At 37.1% G+C, this 20,773-nt stretch overlaps 1 protein-coding gene across 1 annotated transcript in view; it reads right to left on the bottom strand.

Annotated features, from left to right (window-relative positions):
- The window catches only part of rprd2b (regulation of nuclear pre-mRNA domain containing 2b), a 33,647-nt gene extending 13,235 nt beyond the window's left edge, over positions 1-20,412 (bottom strand). The window contains exon 1 of the mRNA XM_084088346.1: positions 19,585-20,412. Coding sequence (XP_083944472.1) covers positions 19,585-19,786 — 202 coding nt within the window. The 5' untranslated portion in view covers positions 19,787-20,412. The remainder of the gene's footprint in view (positions 1-19,584) is intronic.
- Between the last annotated feature and the right edge of the window lie 361 nt (positions 20,413-20,773).

Here is a 20,773-nt window from a genome sequence, read left to right as displayed (position 1 = left end):
CCATGGAAAACCATGAAGGCCAACAACGAGACAATGAGGCAACACAATGACAACACACAGAACAAGGCACCCGTCAAGAATCAATGTAACAAAAAACATTTTAAAAAAGTTATCAGAGAGGATGCCAAGAGGCTTACAGCAACATTAAAGGAGCTGCCGAAATATCTGGCAAGTACTGGTTACTTGCTGCATGTGACAAAATGATCCTGTATTCTTCATGTGTCTGGGCTAAAGGACAGTAGTGAAGATAGAAGTAATCATGGATAGTGCCAAATACCAGACCATTATGGCACAAAACCTGTGGCTATGGCTTCGGTTTCGCACCTAAACAGTCAAATTAGTGTTGTCAAAAGACCCGGTACTTCGGTACCAAGTCGGTACTAAAAAAATGTAAACGTCACGGTACCAAGTTTTCTTAAGTACCGGTGGTACCGAGGACCCGTTCAATCCCGGTTCCTTGATGCGCATGCACTGAGCGCGTGCATTTGCGCGTCCTCTTTATTAAGCGCTGAGACATGGCGACCGGCGGTGCTGCTGATGTGGTGGCTGTAAATCCACTTGTTGATAAGAAAGGAGGAAAGAGACACATATGGAAATATTTTGGATTAGGCTAATGTCACGTTGCCATAAGTGGCCGTTCACATAACGCGTTTTTTGCATTTTCGTTTTCGTTTTTTGCGTTCTGATGCATTTTCGTTATTCCAAATGTAGGCGCGCGGCAAGCGTGCTCATAATAGAAGCGACGCGGCGCGCTCGTTTTTCCAGGCGCGCCTATGTTCATGGTTGCATAGCAACGACAGACGCCACGGGAAAGCAAGCGCTTGTGGAAAGGAGAAACTTGTCGATCTCCGAATGCAACGTTACATGAGGAAAGTAAAGATGGAAAGCTTTTAAAGCTTAGTTCCATATAAATTCAGGATAATTTGTTGTTTTGTCGTTAGTGAAAATCAATATTGACCTTGTAGGCTATTTGAAAAAGGATCCTCATATAAAAACAACACTAAAATTCAGAGTAAGTTCATTCGCATTCGGAGATCGACTATTTTTGAAGCGGTGCGAACTGCGCTCTCCATGATGACGAGGAAGTATCAGCAAAGAATTTACTGATTTCTAGCCCTTTGGTACCGAAATTGGTACAGAGAACCGTGGATTTTCACTGGTATTGGTACCGAATACTGAAATTTTGGTACCGTGACAACACTAAGTCAAATACACATAATTGTGTCAAAATACCCAATAGGAACTGGATATACTGAATATAAACAGTAGGGAAATAAATCGAATGTGTATCAGTACAGTGGATCTGTGCATTAGGCCTAGATCAAATAACGTGCACTATTACACCATAGCATTTACGAGAAGTAGAAAACCCACACTACTAAGAGATTAGAAAAATTATCAAAGTTTGATAAAATGTTTGATTTTGCAATAAAATACATGATTTGTTACATTTAATTACCCCTTAGCAGATTTTGACTCTTATACATAAATACGATGTGACTTGACTGGAGTTCAAACTTCTTTTTACCCCCAATCGAAGAACGAAAAAGAACTTTGCTGTGAGTATATCGGGGCCTTAATACTCAAAGTAGCATTTTTTATTATTATTTTTTTTTTAATCAACCATTAAGGGAAGAAACAAAATGCAGTTAAACTTTACAAAGAGTCAGTGTTCTAGCTCTGTCCTGAGAGTCTGGCACTGCAGAAGCCCATGCTATTTGTGGAAAGCTGAGCCTAACACTCATTAGAAAAGTCTTACACTTTATGATAAAGGACAAACAGTTAGTTGTGAAGGGTGAAGTCATCTGACACTTTGAAGCCTTTAGTCAAAGACATACTATTTTATAACTCATGCTGTGTGTAATCTGAATCCTAAAATGCCCTTCTGTAAAATAGGCTTACTGTCTGAGGAGCTTGTGCTCACTGCTTGTGGTATCACTATAGTTCTGGGCCATATTTTTTGGCTTCACTCGAAGGGAAGATTAATTTTGAATGAATGAACACCAGTAAACTGATGTGCTGCAACCCAGGCAACTAAACAAAGTATTCCAATAGGGATGCGCCAACACCTTCTTTATGTGTACAGATGTGACGTAATGACGCAAAGACATGCTCGAATTTCCCGCGGAAATCCACCAGTACCACTGGAATTAAAAACATTATTCGAGCTACGGCAAGCAGATAGTTTTGAAGTTACTTGCTCAATTTATTTTGGGTAATGTTTAACCAAAAAAAGTTACGGACTGCAGCTTTAACGTTAACTGACGGTAAAGAGAGAGAGAGCGCGCACTTCTGTTGCATGCTCTTGGTTGCTGATCGTTCACTCAGCAAATATGTCATCTGGATTAAAACTAAATAGTATATGCAAGTAAAACATGAACTGTTACGTGATTTATATAATGAGTGGTTCCCTGCATTATTACAGTTCGTTTGCAGGTCAAGAACGCAAACATCCGAAGCACAAGCCCTGAAAAGGGCGTCTCAGTGTTTGCTACTGTCTCAGACAGCGAGCGCATACTGTCTTTAATTTTCTATCACGTCTTGCACTTAAACGGACTAATTCACACAAAATTATGTAAAAACGTCGTCTTGGCGAGTCTCCCAGTAAACATAGTCGGTTATATCTCAAGTGAACGTAGACAATATGAAGAGTTCAGATGCAGAAGCCTCTAAGTGCCATCTGAAATTTTCTTCTAGAATGATCATTTTTATCAAGCTCGTATATTTAAGTTCAATAATTTAACTTAAAAGGCAATGCAAAATTACCTATTAATTGTCATTTAAGTGAAATTACTTAACTTAAATATACAAGCTTTATAAAAATTATCATTCTAGAAGAAAATTTCAGATGGCACTTGGAGGCTTTTGCATCTGAACTCTTCATATATTCATATGGGATCCGTGCATTTGGTCTTAAAGGGCCAGCAGCCTAATAAACTTATTAATAAACTAATAAACTAATAAACACTGCAGTGTTTTATTGTTAATCAAACAAAGGATATAGAAATCACTCACTGCTCTTGACTGAATAACTTTTGTAACTTTATAAAAGATCCATCTATATTTAATTTATACTATAATGAACCTGCAGTGTTATTTCACATTTGATTTATTCAAATTCTGTACCTGAAAACTAGTTAGACCTACCTGAAAAAAACAAAATACTTTATTTTATTACCGACTGCTTGCTTGTCTTTAATAATGTTTTAAATTTACACTAATTAGGCTAGTAGTTTTTATAGTATCAAAATAGGAATAGAGAATTGTGATATTTCACTGGTATCTATTTGAACCACTGACACAATCCTTAGCACTGAACCCTGCTGGAGCAGCTCTAAATATGCAGTGTTCTAGTAAATGAAAGATAAAATATGATTCTCATGAAACTTATACAATTTAGCAGGCTTAAATAAGCATGACAATAACTGAAGGAAATATATTTGCTAAACAAATTAAGCCAACTAATATGATTCATATTCTTTTGGTCTCTCTACTCATCTTCTCAGTTCTCGCGCATGCGTCGTGGCTCTCGTGAACTCACATCAGAGGCCCACACGGAAGAAAATGAATAGTTGTATAAAGTCGTTATTTTTGTTTGTTTTTTGCGCACAAAAATTATTCTCATCGCTTGATAAACTTAAGGTTGAGCCACTGTAGTCACTTGGACTATTTTAACGATGTCTTTACCAACTTTTCTGGGCCGGCAGATGAAATTACCTAGCAGCCTATGGAGGAGTGAGACAGCTGTCAGATTTCATCAAAACAATCTTAATTTTTGTTCCGAAGATGAACGGACGTCTTATGGGGTTGGAACAACATGAGGGAGAGTAATTACTGACATAATTTTTTGGTGAACTAACCCTTTAAGATGTTCACATAACACAAGTAAACCTTTTCATTCCCGTTTGATGTAATTTCCATTATTCTGGTTATTTTTACAGCCATTAAATCACATACCCTAATGAACAGCACAAAAGATGAACTCATATATAGTAGGTGAGGTACTGGCCACATTACGTCAAATGGAAAATACAAAAAAATTGAAATGAAATATGAAATGCACATGTGCGATCTGCATGCAGGGGTTCTCAACTCTTCAGGAAAGTGGACCTCGAGGGCCAGAGTTTAGCTCCAAATAGGGTTGTTGGTACCAAGATTTCAGTAGTCGGTACCAATGCCAGTAATGTTTTGCAGTTCTCTGTACCGATTTCAGTACAAGAGCAAAATCTGTTGAATCAAGTTTTCTAAATTTTTTTTATGTTTTGTCTCATCCATTGGTTATCACTGTCAATCATTGCAGTTTCAGATTCAATCGTGCATTAAAATACTGTTGTTAATCCAGAAACTTTGCAGTGTACTTAGCAGCATGACAAATTTGTACACGGACTAAAAAGTAAGGTCCTGTAATTTTCGATTTTGTAAATCCGCACCCGCCCGTACCCGCAGTGCTTCAAACCGCATCCGACCCGTTATCCGTCAACAGCACCAATTAAAATCCGACCCGACCCGCTTAAAATAGAACCGACACCCGACCCGCACCCGAAATAAAATCAGTTTAGCCAATCACATTATAGACACACTTACAAAAATGTTTATTGCCAGGTCATACAGAAGTTATAACGACAATTAACACAAGGACAACTTCAGCCGAAGCTGTCAAAAGGCCGGTACATGAAGAACATGGCTAACGTTACCACAAAACTGAGTAACAGACGCGGCTACAACACTATATCTGCCACGCAATTTCGTCTAGCCTACATCTGACAATTTTGGGTTCAAACACTGCACACCACACATACTGAACAGTGTTAAATCTGAAAAATACTGTTCGACAGAACTGCTTGGTTTGTTACCACAGTTATCTGCGTGCTTCCTCAGCGATGAAGTTCCACATTTGCGGCTATCCAACACGAAAATGCATGCAGCAAAGCCTTTCACAATATTGTTTTCTTCAGATAACTCCAAATTTCTCCCACACACTGGACTTGACTTTTGATGACGTATTGTCGACAACTTTACAATCTCCACTAGCTATTCTTTTCTTCAACTCCTCAGCATCCATCTCGACGACTGCAGATCGCGCGTGCGGTTATGAGGAATTTTTAAAAGTGAAAGTAGTAGCCTAGGTAACGTTATAGATCCTGGTAGGGCGTGGCGCGCGGGCACAAATAAACTGATGTGGATTTTAAATTATTTTATCAACTTGAAATACAGAAATATTTTTGTAGATGTGTTCCTAAAAATATGCATATATTTTTACGTTTGCACATGATCGTTTTAAACTCGTGTTTAGACCCGTGTTTCACCCGTGTCCGACCCGACCCGCACCCGTATCCGACACAGTTGATATTTTTCACCCGTTTGAGCAAAATTTGCGGGTCACCCGTTGGCAGGACTCTAAAGTAAGGTATACTTTGGGCTTTAGGCACATTATTCTAAATGGACCTAGTCTATGTCTGAAAGTTATGGAGGGTTTCTGCCTGGAAATCTACAGAAGAGAGATAGGCACTATAACAACACTGTGTTAAACTATACCTGGCCAGTGCCAGAGCCATAGAGAGAAAGAGTTGCGACACTCCCATAGACCTCCGTTGTAAAAAATGGCGGCGCTTTTAACCGCCTACTTCCGGGATTTGAAGATTGGATTAGTTCCAAACACTGTCATTTGGGCGTTGGACCCCATTCACTTACATTGCTGCGCGTCGAGTTGTTCCAAAGTTAAGTTGCTGAAATATCGACCTCTTTTGAATTGTCAACTGTCTATATTGTATCAGAGGCCCTTTGCGATGTTTATACTGGTCTTCATTTGTACATGCACAGCGTAATTATTTATATTTTATGTTGGTTGTTTCAACCAATTTTCAAGCACTGCCTGCTAGCTAGTTAGCTAGCGCGACTTCGTCAGCTGTGACAGTAAGAGTTCGGTAATGAATCGCTGCCACCTTTATAGCAACTTTTATTTAATTAAATTTTTTGGGATATACTAACTTTTCATTATGTTTTATTGTCTTGAGTGAAGCGGCTTGTGAGAACAATGCTGGACCTCTAGGATTGTTATGGCCATCACCAGTCCTGTCTGTTTCATGGATCACCTGCCCCTGTTTTTTGTTTTTCTTGTTCACACACACACTCACACATTTTTGTTGTCTGTCATTGTTTAATAAAAAATATTTTATTTGAAAACCTTAATTTGTATCAGCCATGCTTAAATTCGTTTTTAATCTGTTATAGTTTTGATAATGTGTATGGCTTAATCTTAAAATAATATTCTTAGTCTTAACATGATCATGTTTCACGTTGTGGTCCTGGGGGTGGCCACTTTCATCAGAAGAAGTGAGCTAGCTTCTAAGCGAATTCTGAACGGACCGCCACGGCAGACCTCTTTGCGTGATCACGAAGGTAGGCTAATGGCTGAATCAAAATTTATAAGCAAAATCACGAGAATCAATAGCCTAATACAGCCCAGTTGTGCTAAAATAAATATCATGAGACGTCCATCAGATGAATGATATGGAAAAGTTAAGTTAGAGCCGCTAAAGCCAGTGCTACTACCACCCATGCGAACATGAACACTAAGCTTTTCCCTCCAAAAATATAGCCTAAAACTTACCTCCAAATGCAAAACTGACATTAACAAAATGCAATAATGCAATAACAGCTGAAAAAGTACTTGGGTGTGTGTTTTATTTTATATTTACCGTTCAATAATGCAATCGCTGCTGTCTGTCCCATAGAAGAACATGACAGCCAGCATATGTTTTGGAACAATTGGGGCTTACATGAACCACGTGACAGCCATAGCGGCGACATCAAAGAGTGTCGCAACTCTTTCTCTCTATGGCTCTGGCCAGTGCTAATATCAACGCACTTTAAAGACAAGTGGATTTCACTCAAATAAACAGATATGACTCAAATAATTGTGGACAGAAGATTAACCGTTTTCAAAAAAACAGAATCAAGGACAAAAATAAAACCAGGGTAACATGAATACATGAATACGGTATCCCACAATACATTACTCTCAAATGAACATATGTGCAGCATCACAAATGTACTGGAAGGTACACTCACCTAAAGGATTATTAGGTACACCATACTAATACTCTGTTTGACCCCCTTTCGCCTTCAGAACTGCCTTAATTCTACGTGGCATTGATTCAACAAGGTGCTGAAAGCATTCTTTAGAAATGTTGGCCCATATTGATAGGATAGCATCTTGCAGTTGATGGAGATTTGTGGGATGCACATCCAGGGCACGAAGCTCCCGTTCCACCACATCCCAAAGATGCTCTATTGGGTTGAGATCTGGTGACTGTGGGGGCCATTTTAGTACAGTGAACTCATTGTCATGTTCAAGAAACCAATTTGAAATGATTCGAGCTTTGTGACATGGTGCATTATCCTGCTGGAAGTAGCCATCAGAGGATGGGTACATGGTGGTCATAAAGGGATGGACATGGTTAGAAACAATGCTCAGGTAGGCCGTGGCATTTAAACGATGCCCAAATGGCACTAAGGGGCCTAAAGTGTGCCAAGAAAACATCCCCCACACCATTACACCACCACCACCAGCCTGCACAGTGGTAACAAGACATGATGGATCCATGTTCTCATTCTGTTTACGCCAAATTCTGACTCTACCAGATGTTGCCTGGTCTGATGAGTCTCGATTTCTGTTGAGACATTGAATGTCTCAACAGAAATCGAGACTCATCAGACCAGGCAACATTTTTCCAGTCTTCAACTGTCCAATTTTGGTGAGCTCGTGCAAATTGTAGCCTCTTTTTCCTATTTGTAGTGGAGATGAGTGGTACCCGGTGGGGTCTTCTGCTGTTGTAGCCCATCCGCCTCAAGGTTGTGCGTGTTGTGGCTTCACAAATGCTTTGCTGCATACCTCGGTTGTAACGAGTGGTTATTTCAGTCAAAGTTGCTCTTCTATCAGCTTGAATCAGTCGGCCCATTCTCCTCTGACCTCCAGCATCAACAAGGCATTTTCGCCCACAGGACTGCCGAATACTGGATGTTTTTCCCTTTTCACACCATTCTTTGTAAACCCTAGAAATGGTTGTGCGTGAAAATCCCAGTAACTGAGCAGATTGCGAAATACTCAGACCGGCCCGTCTGGCACCAACAACCATGCCACGCTCAAAATTGCTTAAATCACCTTTCTTTCCCATTCTGACATTCAGTTTGGAGTTCAGGAGATTGTCTTGACCAGGACCACACCCCTAAATGCATTGAAGCAACTGCCATGTGATTGGTTGATTAGATAATTGCATTAATGAGAAATTGAACAGGTGTTCCTAATAATCCTTTAGGTGAGTGTATATCAGTCTTATTTAATGTAACTACCAAGAACACCAAGGACGATTACTATGATAATGATAAATAAATAGTTTTAAAAAATTCAAAAGAACAGCAAAGTCCACACACCATAAGTATAATGATAATGACAGAGTGAACAATATTGTTGCAATCAATTTCAAAATGATTATTTCCAGTTGATGAACCATAAAACCAAAAGCCAATCAGAATCAATCCTGCTGATAGAGTTCAAGCATTTAACGCAGCAGACGACAAAACTGCAGACCACATTTATATTAAACATAACGGTATTGTGTGATGTGGATGCTAATGTAGTTATCGTTAATTGTGAATGGGCCTTTAAAGATGTTTTTACTACTACTGTCAATCAAATTTCTATTACAAATGTAATTGAATTACATGTTAAGCCGATTAATTCAGTGCAATAAAGCATGTCAATATTGGCTGAGAAAAATGTATATGAAAATAAGTTAAGTTAAAAGACATCACAATAATGTGGGAGATGAAATCACTGGATCCTTCACTTATCACTTATCCTTCATGCATAAAAATGTGTTTGGCACAACTGAACGCCACAGATTTTACTATTGACTATTTAAATTGAGCAGTGCAACCTTTTTACACCACAGACTGAATAAAATTAAGCATCGCTTGGCAATTGGATGACCTAAATTGGTATTATCTAATTGTGTATTTAAATTTAACAGCTGACAGATATTCAGCCTAATTCATTTGTGAGACAGTCTAACAGAAGGATGGACAAAACCAGAGAAATTTCAACTGATTTGAGTTACCATTTTCTAAACTATAGCGAATAAACTGAAAATGTGAGACATGTTGAATGTGTCTGAATAAATTTTGGTTTGACTGTATACAGTTTTTCATTCACAGAAACACTGCAGGTGTGTGATGTGATATGTGAATTATACTGCTATTTGCACATGTAAAACTTAACCCCTGGAAAACAATTTATTTATATTTTTGATGGGTCTCAGGCACTTATCCATTCTAATTTAACAATCTTGTCAATTAACGGTTAATGATAGTGTGCTGGATTTTTTAATTAATAAAAAAATAGTAAACTGTATATCAAACTAATCATTATTCTAACATCTAACCTTTCTTCTCCTTTAGGCCTAACATTCTAACACTTGAACAAAATGTACTCTGAAGATTCTGTCGAAACCAGTGGACAATTCTGAGATGCTGGCTAGACGATGTCAAACATATAACAGTCTAGAATAGTCTCATCACATATTGAGTAATCAACTGAACTTCTAACCATTTCCATTTTTTTTTTAATGATTTGAGATCTAAGTTGCTTCAAGCTACCTAGTAACAGAAGGGTTTGCATATGAAGAACCAATCAAATTGTAGGGAAATAATGTAATGCATCATGTCATTTTTGCCATGCTCCTATTCTATAAAAACTGTTTTATTCTTTTTGATGGTGGGATTCTCCCTGAGATTTGTCTGAGATCCTCCGGCCATGATTAAAGCATATTCGAAGGTAGGGATGGGACGGGTATGAAAATTTCATATCACGATTATAGTGACCAAAATTATCGTGATAATCAATATTATCACGGTTTTGTTAAAACGAGATGAAAGTGTTCAAAAAGAACTGATGCTCACACTGAAAACAGATTTATATATGAAAATCAACAAACAACAAATAAAACAAGCAGCTCTATGCACTTTTTTAAGCAAGATTCTATTCTGTGGCATGACCGTCGTCAATAGCAACACATTATAACACAGTGCACATCCATACGGACGCGCGCTCTCGTTTCATTCAAATACAACTTGCCGTCTTGCGTCTCCGTTTTTGATTGTATTGAAAATGAAATCAGAGTTGATTTATTGTTTACAGAGTTTGATAATATTGTTGTGATCATCTTGTCTGAACGATTGTTTTGTACGCTGTACATAATGGATTTATAAACAGGTAAGATTTAAAACATTAATCTCAATTCAATATGTCCCCGTAATTATGTGGTAAAAAAAAAAAAAAAAAATCGGTGTAATAAGTGTACAATGATATACATTATTATCCCTTAAATGTCACTCTTAATAGTGTTTGAACTTGTTCGTTCGTCTTTGGCTCAAAGCCACTTGCTGCAAACTTTTCTTTGCGGAAGCTTCACGTTTATTTCGAGTGAGTGAGATAAAATATTTCAACTCAAAACAACATTATGTGCCCAATTATTTCCCAGACGTAGCTTTGGTATTGAGGTCAAAGTTAACTTGCCTTGCGTTCGCTATAAACAGTGGGTGATGGCCACACAAGACGACTCGGCAGATTTGAAGTGTTTCCCCCCTATTGTAATGACCATCCTCGATTAAGTTTCACTCACAACTTTTGTAAAAGCCAAAATATGACCACACCTCAGATTTGGTTCTCTTAAAAGGCTGAAAAATGTCCCGAGCACGGTCACTGCCTTCCGCCATTCCTTCTCGAATAAAAAAAACCCCCAACATTGCGCGCTGCGTCACACTGTAGCTAGACTTTTCACAGACATGAGGAATATTTATATATAGAAAGCTTGAAATTTCTACTACAGCGTCTTACGTCAGCAGAGTCTTACGTCAGCAGCATCAATGTGGACTCGTGAACGCGGATGGAAAACAGACCGGAAGAAAATACAATGTTGAATAAAGTCGTAGTTTTTGTTAATTTTGGACGAAAATGTATTTTCGATGCTTCAAAACATTCTAAATAACCCACTGATGTCACATGGACTACTTTGATGATGTCTTTATTACCTTTATGGACGTGAACAGTGACACGTCCATTGACTTACAATGGAGGGACAGAAAGCTCTCGGAATAAATCTAAAATATCTTAAGATGTCTTCAGAAGAGAAACGGAGGTCTTACGGGTTTGGAGTGACATGAGTCATTAATGACATCATTTTCATTTTTGGGTGAACTAACCCTTTAAATTATTGCCCTGATGTTCAAAATAGGGATTTTCAATTCTTTAGCTATTTTCTTACAGCCACTCTCTATTTTGTGACGCTCAACAATCTTTTGCTGCACATCAGAACTATATTCTTTGGTTTTACTCATTGTGATGGAAGATTCAGGGAATTTGGCCTTTGTGCTTCCTCATATTTAAACTCCTGTGAAACAAGAAGTCATAGCTGGACAATTTCATGTTCCTAGTCACCCTGGTGTGCTAAAAAAGGTAAATATTAATGGGAATATACTTCAGAGATATTTTATTCATAAAAAATTCTAGGAGTATGAATAATTGTGGCCAACGTGTTTTGGAGAAAAACATTTATTTCATAATGTGATTTCCCCCCCACTTTCAATTCTTTTACTTCAATGAAAGGTTCGATTTTTGCCAATTTTTTGAATGAAAGATCAAAAGGATAAACGATGCAGATTTATTTTTTACAGCCATTTTTGATCATATTTATCAGGGGTATGATTAATTCTGAGCACGACTGTATATATTACATAACTGCTCATTATTTAGTATTCTCTCCAAAATATATTTAAGTAATTAAATTAATATAAATATGTGGTAAGTCAACTAATGGCTTAAATGAACAACTACTAGTTGACTAGAAAAAAACTTTAGTCGGGGGCAGCCCCTTATTTCATGTATTTTTGTGTCACAAGGGCATTCAAGGTTGAGCGAGCGAAGCGGAATCTTCAGAAAGATGCTCTCCGCTCTAGAGGAAATATTACCACTCCGCTCACATGCTCTGGTGTGAGAAAATATGTTCTTCTTCTGTCTGAGTTTATTGACAGCTTTTAGGTGCGTTATTGGCACTGTCGCTCTCTGGTAACATGGACGCATCACCACCGCATCAGCACCAAAAACATGGGGATTTTCTTTCTTTAGACAATAATCACACTAACTATATTTGATATTCTATAATTAAATCAACTAATTGAATATTCGAAAATCGTGACTCATCCCTAATAAATATCAGCTGTCACTCTATATCTCCCAATAATATGCCTTAGTAAGATGTTATTTAATTGCTTACAATGATGATTGCGAGATGAATAAATAAATGTTCCACAGAAGCCTGATGGATTATATTTGATGGTCACATTTCAACATTGTTTTTTCCAAAAAATTATGTATGGATAATCAACTACATTTTTTTTTTGCTTCAGTGTTCAATATTACTAACAATATAAAAGTTATTCTTAGATTAACTTTATAAAAATCAGTAAAGATTTCACAGCAAAAAGACACGCAAACCACAACCTGAAGGGGGATGTTCTTACAATGATACTAAAATACCTTTTACGTGCTAAAAAAAAAAAAAGGTATAATTTATACATATTTTGTCTAAGCCTACTTGTTGGACTCTTGAAAAAGGGTTTTAAATTGAAAATGGTATTATATTTTTGTGCTTATACATTTGATTATCAGGTTTATTATTTAACTGTGACTGTGAGAAAAGAACTGTGCAGTTTAAATTTCCATCACATCTTTCCATCCAAATATGAGAAATTTAAGCACTTAAAAAAATGCCAGCAAATGAGCGATGTCATGTCTCCTTGTCTGGTGTGGAGAGAGTCAGGAATTGTCTGGAAGTAAAGAATATAAATAAGTACTGTTCTGAAGCACACAAAAATAGTCAAAGGTCCCCCTTCATCCAAAATGAAGGTTTGTGGGTTTAGTCAGACCGTACTGTATTGTATTGAAATTAATTTATATTATATTATAAATAATTATATAAATATTACTTTTCACTTAAAGCAGGGTTTTTACAGGGTCAAAAATGGTCTTTGGTTGTGGCGGACAAACACGGTTATGGACACACACAGTACAAAGTTGTGACAGCATGTGAACTGCAAGCCCATTACTGACAATAAATCCAAAATAAATGCAAAGAAACAGTTTGTAATATTAACTTTAAATTCACTGTTAGGACAGATCATAAAAAAAGTGTAACTTAGAAAAATCTGTAAATTGAAAGTTAGTAAATAACAAAAAGTAACATTACATAGAAAAAGTGGCAGGTCTATTATTTTACAATAACACTCCAAGACTTAGGCTAATGCACAGATCATTTGACAAACAATATCATATTGTTTTGTTCCGTCCAATCGAATTCATTTGCATATTTGAATACGGTTGTCAATCCAGAAACTTTGCAATGTGTAGTTAGCAGCATGAAAATACTATGAACAGAAAGTGAGCAAAGATTGCTGCCAGTATAATCACTGAAGCTGTCAATTACTTGAGTTCAACGCGAGATGCACAAAGATGCAAAGACATTTCCAACATCAAATAATCACAATTTGTTTTAAACGCCGCAGAAAATTCAACATTGGTCACAGCACTTAAGACTCCTTGACCAGCAAATGGAGTCACATACAAGTGCAGGTTGGATGGCAGTAGAAGTCTTAAAATTGATAGGTATGTGGTCAGAAAAATTAGTCTCACAAACTTTTGTATCATCATTTTGTAGATTATGAGTTAAAGGCACACTGTGAAACTTTTCAACCTTCATAATATATTTCCAAGACCCTTGTGATGGTACATCGACTTACAATAGGTTGAATGACACGTCTGCCATAGCCTGACGGGGTCTGTATCGCTTTTACTGGCACTACGTAACTTCGGGGTTCGGGTAGTAACCCGAGCACAAAAAGAACTACAAAATTCGACTGCTTTACGGCATACGTCACTTCCCCCACCACTTCCTCAAATTTGGACGTGAGAGGCCAACCAGCGTTTGTTTTCGGCTTTCATGTGTATGTTTTTGTCATGGGGCTGTTTACACCTGGCCACTTCATGCGTTTTCTCAGATGGGATAGCTATCCAAACGTGAAAAGACCAGGTGTAAATGTCCTCCGAAACGCATTCAAGACGGATTTGAATCCGATCGCTCAAACCACTAAAGGAGGAGGTCTGAGATGCATTCCAGACGAAACTGGACAAGTGTAAATGCATCTGGTTGTTGAAACCACATGTAAATTGTACTCCTCTCAAAAATGCTAAAAATAAAAACGTGTGAGAGCGTGTTATAGGCTATATGTTATAGCCAAATATGACAACGCTACTGGAACACACATCACCGCAGATGAGCAACTGAGCATAGTCATCAAGAGAACGTGCAAACTATCGCAAATCAAAGTGAAAGTTAGTCGCAGATGCTTAACACACAATCATCATCATTAAAAGTAAAGAAATGAAATGATCTTACCAGGGCTGTTACTGCTCTCTCTTATTGCGGTCTTTGATTTTGAAATTTTAGCTGATGATCAATAAAATGCTGTTCATATCTGTTGCTTTCGGTGACGTGCACTCCATTAAATCTGCATACAGCGCGGGAATTGAAGATCGGATTTAAATCCGTTTCGCAAAAACACATTTATGTGACCAGGTATAAATGGAATTGTTTTGATAAATCTGATAGCTATCCGATCTGAGAAAACGCATGAAGTGGCCAGTAAATAAATCTCTTATTTGTAAACTTGTTTGCATTCTGTGTTGTATGTTGTTGCGCTTGCTTGTAGTATGTTTTTTTTACATGCTGTTCATTCATCCATCGCTGATAATTAGACCAGTCCAATAATTTCCACATATGTCTAGCTAGCTTTCGATTATCAGAGCTGTTAACAGACTTGCTAAAAAAACACTCGTTTCTCTTGCGTGTTTTTTGCGTTATGTTTTATTGCCTAGCTTGCCTCACGAACTAGTTTGCCAGCTGAACTCAGGTGTTGTGAGGTGTATTTATCACGTAGTCCTGAGGGATATCAGACGACGCTGTTGACGTTGATTCTTGCGATTATCATGAGAACAGTTTTCAATATCTCACATAATTATAAGGACATAAATAAGCCTAACGTAGAGGTTGTAAATAGTGTAAACGAGTACAATTTGCAAACTATTATGATAAATTGCAATAATCATGTCTTCGGAGTCTATCTGTGCCTATTCCATGCCCGATGCAGGTACCGGTGTACAGGGTGGGGGGGTATTTACGACAGTGCAAGTATTCCATAGCGACTCTAGGGGTCGCTGTTTGACAAAAACACAATTCCTTCACAGTGTGCCTTTAAGACATGTGGCCCAGTTTATGGGTGGGGCTGTTCAACCTTAAACATTGTTTTAAATCAAACGAGTTAAAACATTTTTTTACATTACCACAGCAAATGTGCATATTAAAATAACCAAAAAGTACAAAGCATTCATATTTTGTAGACATTTCACTCAAAAGATCAGAAAAGTCCTGGACCTCTTTGTTTGGTTTCAGCGGGCCGATTCACTAAAGCGAATGCAACGGTTTATAGCTTCAATCGAAACAGTTGAACATTGAAAATTCTTCTTATAGATATAAATTAATCCACCAAACGGCAGAGGAGAGTTCACACAAGACTAACCTTCAGGCAAAAGTTCAGAAAGCGGAGAAGTGACTCCTACCTTTAGCCAAGTTTCCGCTATAAGAGATATCACGTAGTAGCCTGTTGTTGTTACATTTACCTCAGAAAAACCATTCAATTAGTTTGTTAATTTGGTAACAGTTTACAATAAACTTTCATTTGTTGACATGAACATACAAAAGTCAACAAACATTTATTTAAAACAAACATAAATGTAATGTTTTGTTTTATCATAATTCACAAAATACATTAAGCCAAATTTAGTCAAATGCAGTCTAGTTTTTTTGAGAATGAGAGCACGTCACACAACCATGCTGACATCGGTTTAATTGATGGTTTCATACATATTATACAAAATTTACTTCAAAATATTGTTTTAGTTATTGATATTTACACTTGTTTTTTTCACAGGAGGCATAACTTGTACTAGGCGTAACTTGCAGGCGCCTGGTTTGTAGTAATGCGACAGAGCCCTCTCTTTTCAAGAGATCCTGAAGAGCTTGATCGGCTGGTTTAGGCGTGTTTGAACTAAACTCTGCGGGACAGTGGGTGTCCGGGAGCAGGGTTGAAGACTAAGTGCTACAGAGTTACTATATGGAACGCCAGGTAGTTCAAATATATGTGTATTTTAACACTTAAACAAAACATCGAAATGCATTGTTTGTGCGTCAAATACACGTTTATGCGTTTCATATGACTGTTGATGGGTTTAGCAAACCAGACACATCCTTCTGTACTCGCATTCACAAGTTTAAGCAAAGGCACAAATCCAAAATAGTGAATCAATCACCATACATGCAAAAGTTGAAGAATGACCACACTGCTGACGTGATCTTATCGCTAGCACTCCTTGCACACGCGAGTCATCGCAGGCGCATAATCAACATCATCTTATCAGCAAGTCATATCAGCATCATTTTTTATATCGAGCCGATGCCAATGGAGCATTTTAAGCCTTTATTGGGCTAATGCCGATGACATTCCGATAATATTGTGCATCCCTAATATTCTTGAAAGTTATGCCATTTTGACTTAAGATTAGATGCGTCATAGGATTAGGGTTACAATGTTCACTTGTCACAATTCTATTAACATATTTATTCAGAAGTCAGCTCAGCTTTATATAACCACCATCAGTGGAACTAATGGAAATACAGTACATCTGCATAATTTAATCATGTCATTATAGCATTTCACTTAAAAGACTCAATGTCCTTTTACTCAAAGTTCCCCATGCAGATTCCACCCATGTTCAAGTTGGTCTCGCAAACTCGCATGTGATCCAAAAAAAGAAGAAGCTAGGTTTGAAAGGGACTTTCATGCATCACTATTAACAATGGACCTTTGTTGCTCATGAAGTTTCGCCAAAAATGTCACTAATGTAACGGCATATTAACAGCATCCTAGAACAGTGATGCAGCAAATAGAAGACGCTACTTTCAAGGATGTTCATTTATGGCATGGACAAAGCAATATGCACTGTACGAGTCTAAAATGCATGCACAGTTCAGTTAAATGATAAACTTTGCCCTCTTTAACTTAATGTTGTCAAACTGAATGAATGAAGCAATTTTTTTTTGCTGAAATAACCACACCATTAACAACATAAGCGTGCAGTTTATCTGTTAATCAGGTGCACGTGAAAGTTCATTATAGTGCTGGGCGAATATTGTAGGAAAAAAATCCACACTAGTATTAATACAGGTTTGCAAGGCTGTTTAAAGAGAGATTAAAGAGAATAAAGAATAAAGAAAGATTCAATCGAAATAACATCGACACTTTTCTAAAGACCGTCAGTTCGCTTCAGATACGTTCATATAAAAACACCCGCGCCACGTTTTGACTTTGACACATGCGGTGCTCATGTTTATTCAATGATGTCAATGCCAACCACAAATAGATTTTCCAAAAGGCTGTGTTGATATTGTGAACCAATGTATGGGAAACACTGTACAATAATTTGACAGCTATCAATTATAGTTTAACCTACCCATCTTCACTGTCACGCTTAGTAACACGTACAGCTGTGCATCACCAGTGCAACAGTGAAAAGACCCTCTCAAACAGTGTCACGCCGCGTTCTGTTAAAGGGATATTACAAACTATTAAAATTTCATATCATAACAAAAATAAACACTAGTATTCGGTATGTAACGTCATACCACCCAGCACTACAGCATAAAGGTCCATTCAGACCAAGAACGATAACTACAAAGACGGTCATCGTAATTTTGCCAAGACAGACATGTTTCTGGATTAACATCTTTTTTGTTGATCCTGGAACAATATTCCTGTCCAAAAACATAGTCCTAACACTATCCCTAATACTAAACCTATCCCTATCCATAACTTCTCCCTGAAATCAGAGGGAAATTATAGGTGAATATGAATGTGTAACCTTTGTTGTAAGCTTAAACCTGACATTAACTGTAAACCCATCCATCTAATCCGATTGGTTGACTGGAATGTTGCTCCAGGCTCAACAAGGATTTTCAATTTTTGCAATAAGTATGTTATGTTTGTTTTCATTCAGTATCTATCTTAAAAATTGATCGGCCAGAGTGGGCTAACCTAGCTATCATTATCGGTAAAAAAAAAAAAAAAAATCAGTGTTAAGAAAGAACTAACATGATCTAACAATGGATAAAAGTATGTTTATTTAAGTTAACATTAACCAAGATGAACAAATGTGTGAAAAAAGATCAAAGATAAAGTCGCGATACAGAATTTAGTGTGACGTAGGCTAGTGCATGTTAAATGTGCAAATAATGCATGCAACCTTGTTATAAAGTGTTTGAAATCACAAAATCATAATCTCACTTCAAAAGCATAACATTTTGGAGTGCTCTGGGTCAACTTATAAAACATAACTTCAGAATTATTTAAACTGAAGTTCTGTGCAAACACTGACTGCAGGACTGTGAACTATAATATGACATCTTGTTATTTGAGAAAGGTTGCAACCTTCAGATGAGTCACTGACAAGCATGCAACAGTAGGAAGAATCGCAAGGGTATGGAAATCCTAAGCTGACAAAATTATACGTAAATAAAGGAAGAAATGTATTTTTTTTTTTTTTAAATAAATACATAGGCTAAATACACACACACACACACACACAAAAAAGAGTAAAATAAACATAAAAAATAAATGAGTATTACTACTTTTATTTCCTTATTTATATATAATTTACTTTTTCCCACATTTATTTACATTTATTTGTGTATATATGCATTTGTCTTTATTTATTTATTTAAACATTTATTTGTCTGTATACTAATGATATGCATGTGTTACTACATCAATAAGGATTTTTTTTTTTTTTTTACATTTCTTTGTATATTTATTTAGCCTATGCATGTATTTATTTTACATTTCTTTGTATATTTATTTATTCATTCATTTTGTCAGCTTTGGAGTTCCGTACAAGGGAAGTTGATACGACCAGTCACTAAGTTAGATATTCACACTCCCTTCACAATACACTCAAATTTCAAACCCAAAACAAACTGACATCTTGATTGCCTATCTGACCTGCACACTGACCAGCGCTTGTTTATCTGTGTGGGGCTCACGCATCTGTTACTCTATTGAGTTTGCACCACATTATGTTCATGCACAATGCTTCTAAAGTCTCTTTAAACCTGCTGAAGTGTGTCCAACTTTCTGTTTCAAATGCCCAGGCCTGCAGAGCGACCCTGCACTGAGCTTTAGTGTAATATCAACATTCATCTCAGCGTGCACGCGAGACACACCAGCGCGTTCACATCAAACTGACATTTCTCAAACGCTGCGCATCGAAACACAAAATGCACTGTCATCGGGACAAGGTTTGCATTCAGATCCCGTTAGTGTTGTGCTTGTGTGCGATTATTAGCAACATTAGCAACTCACATCTCTTCAGCCACTTCATCCAGCAGCGCACGACGAGGCTGTGGTGTTTCTTATTCTCGATGCACCACGAGGACAATCCCTGGATGGACTCCATCGTATTGGTGACTCCTTGAAATCGCCGGTCCAGCGATGACTCTAACGCGCCAGACGAGCCACGGCCACCGCTGTGACCAGTACTGGCCGCTCCGGGTCCAGCCGCCATCTTCCCTTCACTGCCAGTGCAAGCAGAGCCGCATGGAGGATTTAATCACGATCTATCCCGCTGTACCAGCAGAGGGCGCCGCTGCACATTTACAAACCACCAGCAGAGGGCAACATTGTTAAATAGCATTATATTTTAAATTCTTTTTTTTCTTTTTTTTTTTTACAGACCTCAAGTAGCTACTAACATTTATGGCATACTTCAGTAATCATGCTCATGTTTCCGTGTTGATACAGCATTTAAAAGAAAGAATAAAAAAACAAAAACAAAGGGGATGAGAGTCTTATTCTAACATAAACAAGTCCAGCAGAAAGAAGTTTCATGGCATTTCTCTCTGCCATACATTGAAGAGATTTTGCAAATAGCTTCAAATCATTCTTCCATCCGTTGAAATGGGGTTTCATCTATAAGTACTTACATCTGTGGATAAAGTGTTTACCTAAAACAATCAGATTGTTTATTATCACAAATTCTAGGTTCTTATCATTCACTCAACTTTTTTTGTACATTACAACTTTAATTGAGATCACATTCAAAGGTTGTATCCAACTCTGAAATGAAAGCCAAAATTCATGTACAAATTCGCATTGGATAAAAACATGTTCTACCGTTTCAATTTCTTTCTCACAAAATCCATTTGAATTGTTTTCCCAATGAAATCTTTCATGTAAAAAGCAATTTGATGGATACATTTCATTCAAGATTTAAATGTCTTTGACCTAAGGAAAGATTGGGTAAGCTAAATATTGCTTCCTTATTATATATATATATATATATATATATATATATATATATACAGTATATATATATATATATATATATATATATATATATATATATATATATATATATATATATATATTATTATTATTATTATTATTATTATTTTTTTTTTTTTGCCAAGTTGCATGGTCCTGCAACAGACCTTATTCACAGAACCATCTTTGATTTTTAATGGGAATGAAAGCGAGGCTGTGAGGGATAGAC

Source organism: Abramis brama (genome assembly GCF_963993115.1).
Source record: "Abramis brama genome assembly, chromosome: 17".
In the NCBI taxonomy this organism is placed as follows: Eukaryota; Metazoa; Chordata; class Actinopteri; order Cypriniformes; family Leuciscidae; genus Abramis; species Abramis brama.
This window is presented reverse-complemented; position numbering and strand designations above follow the sequence as displayed.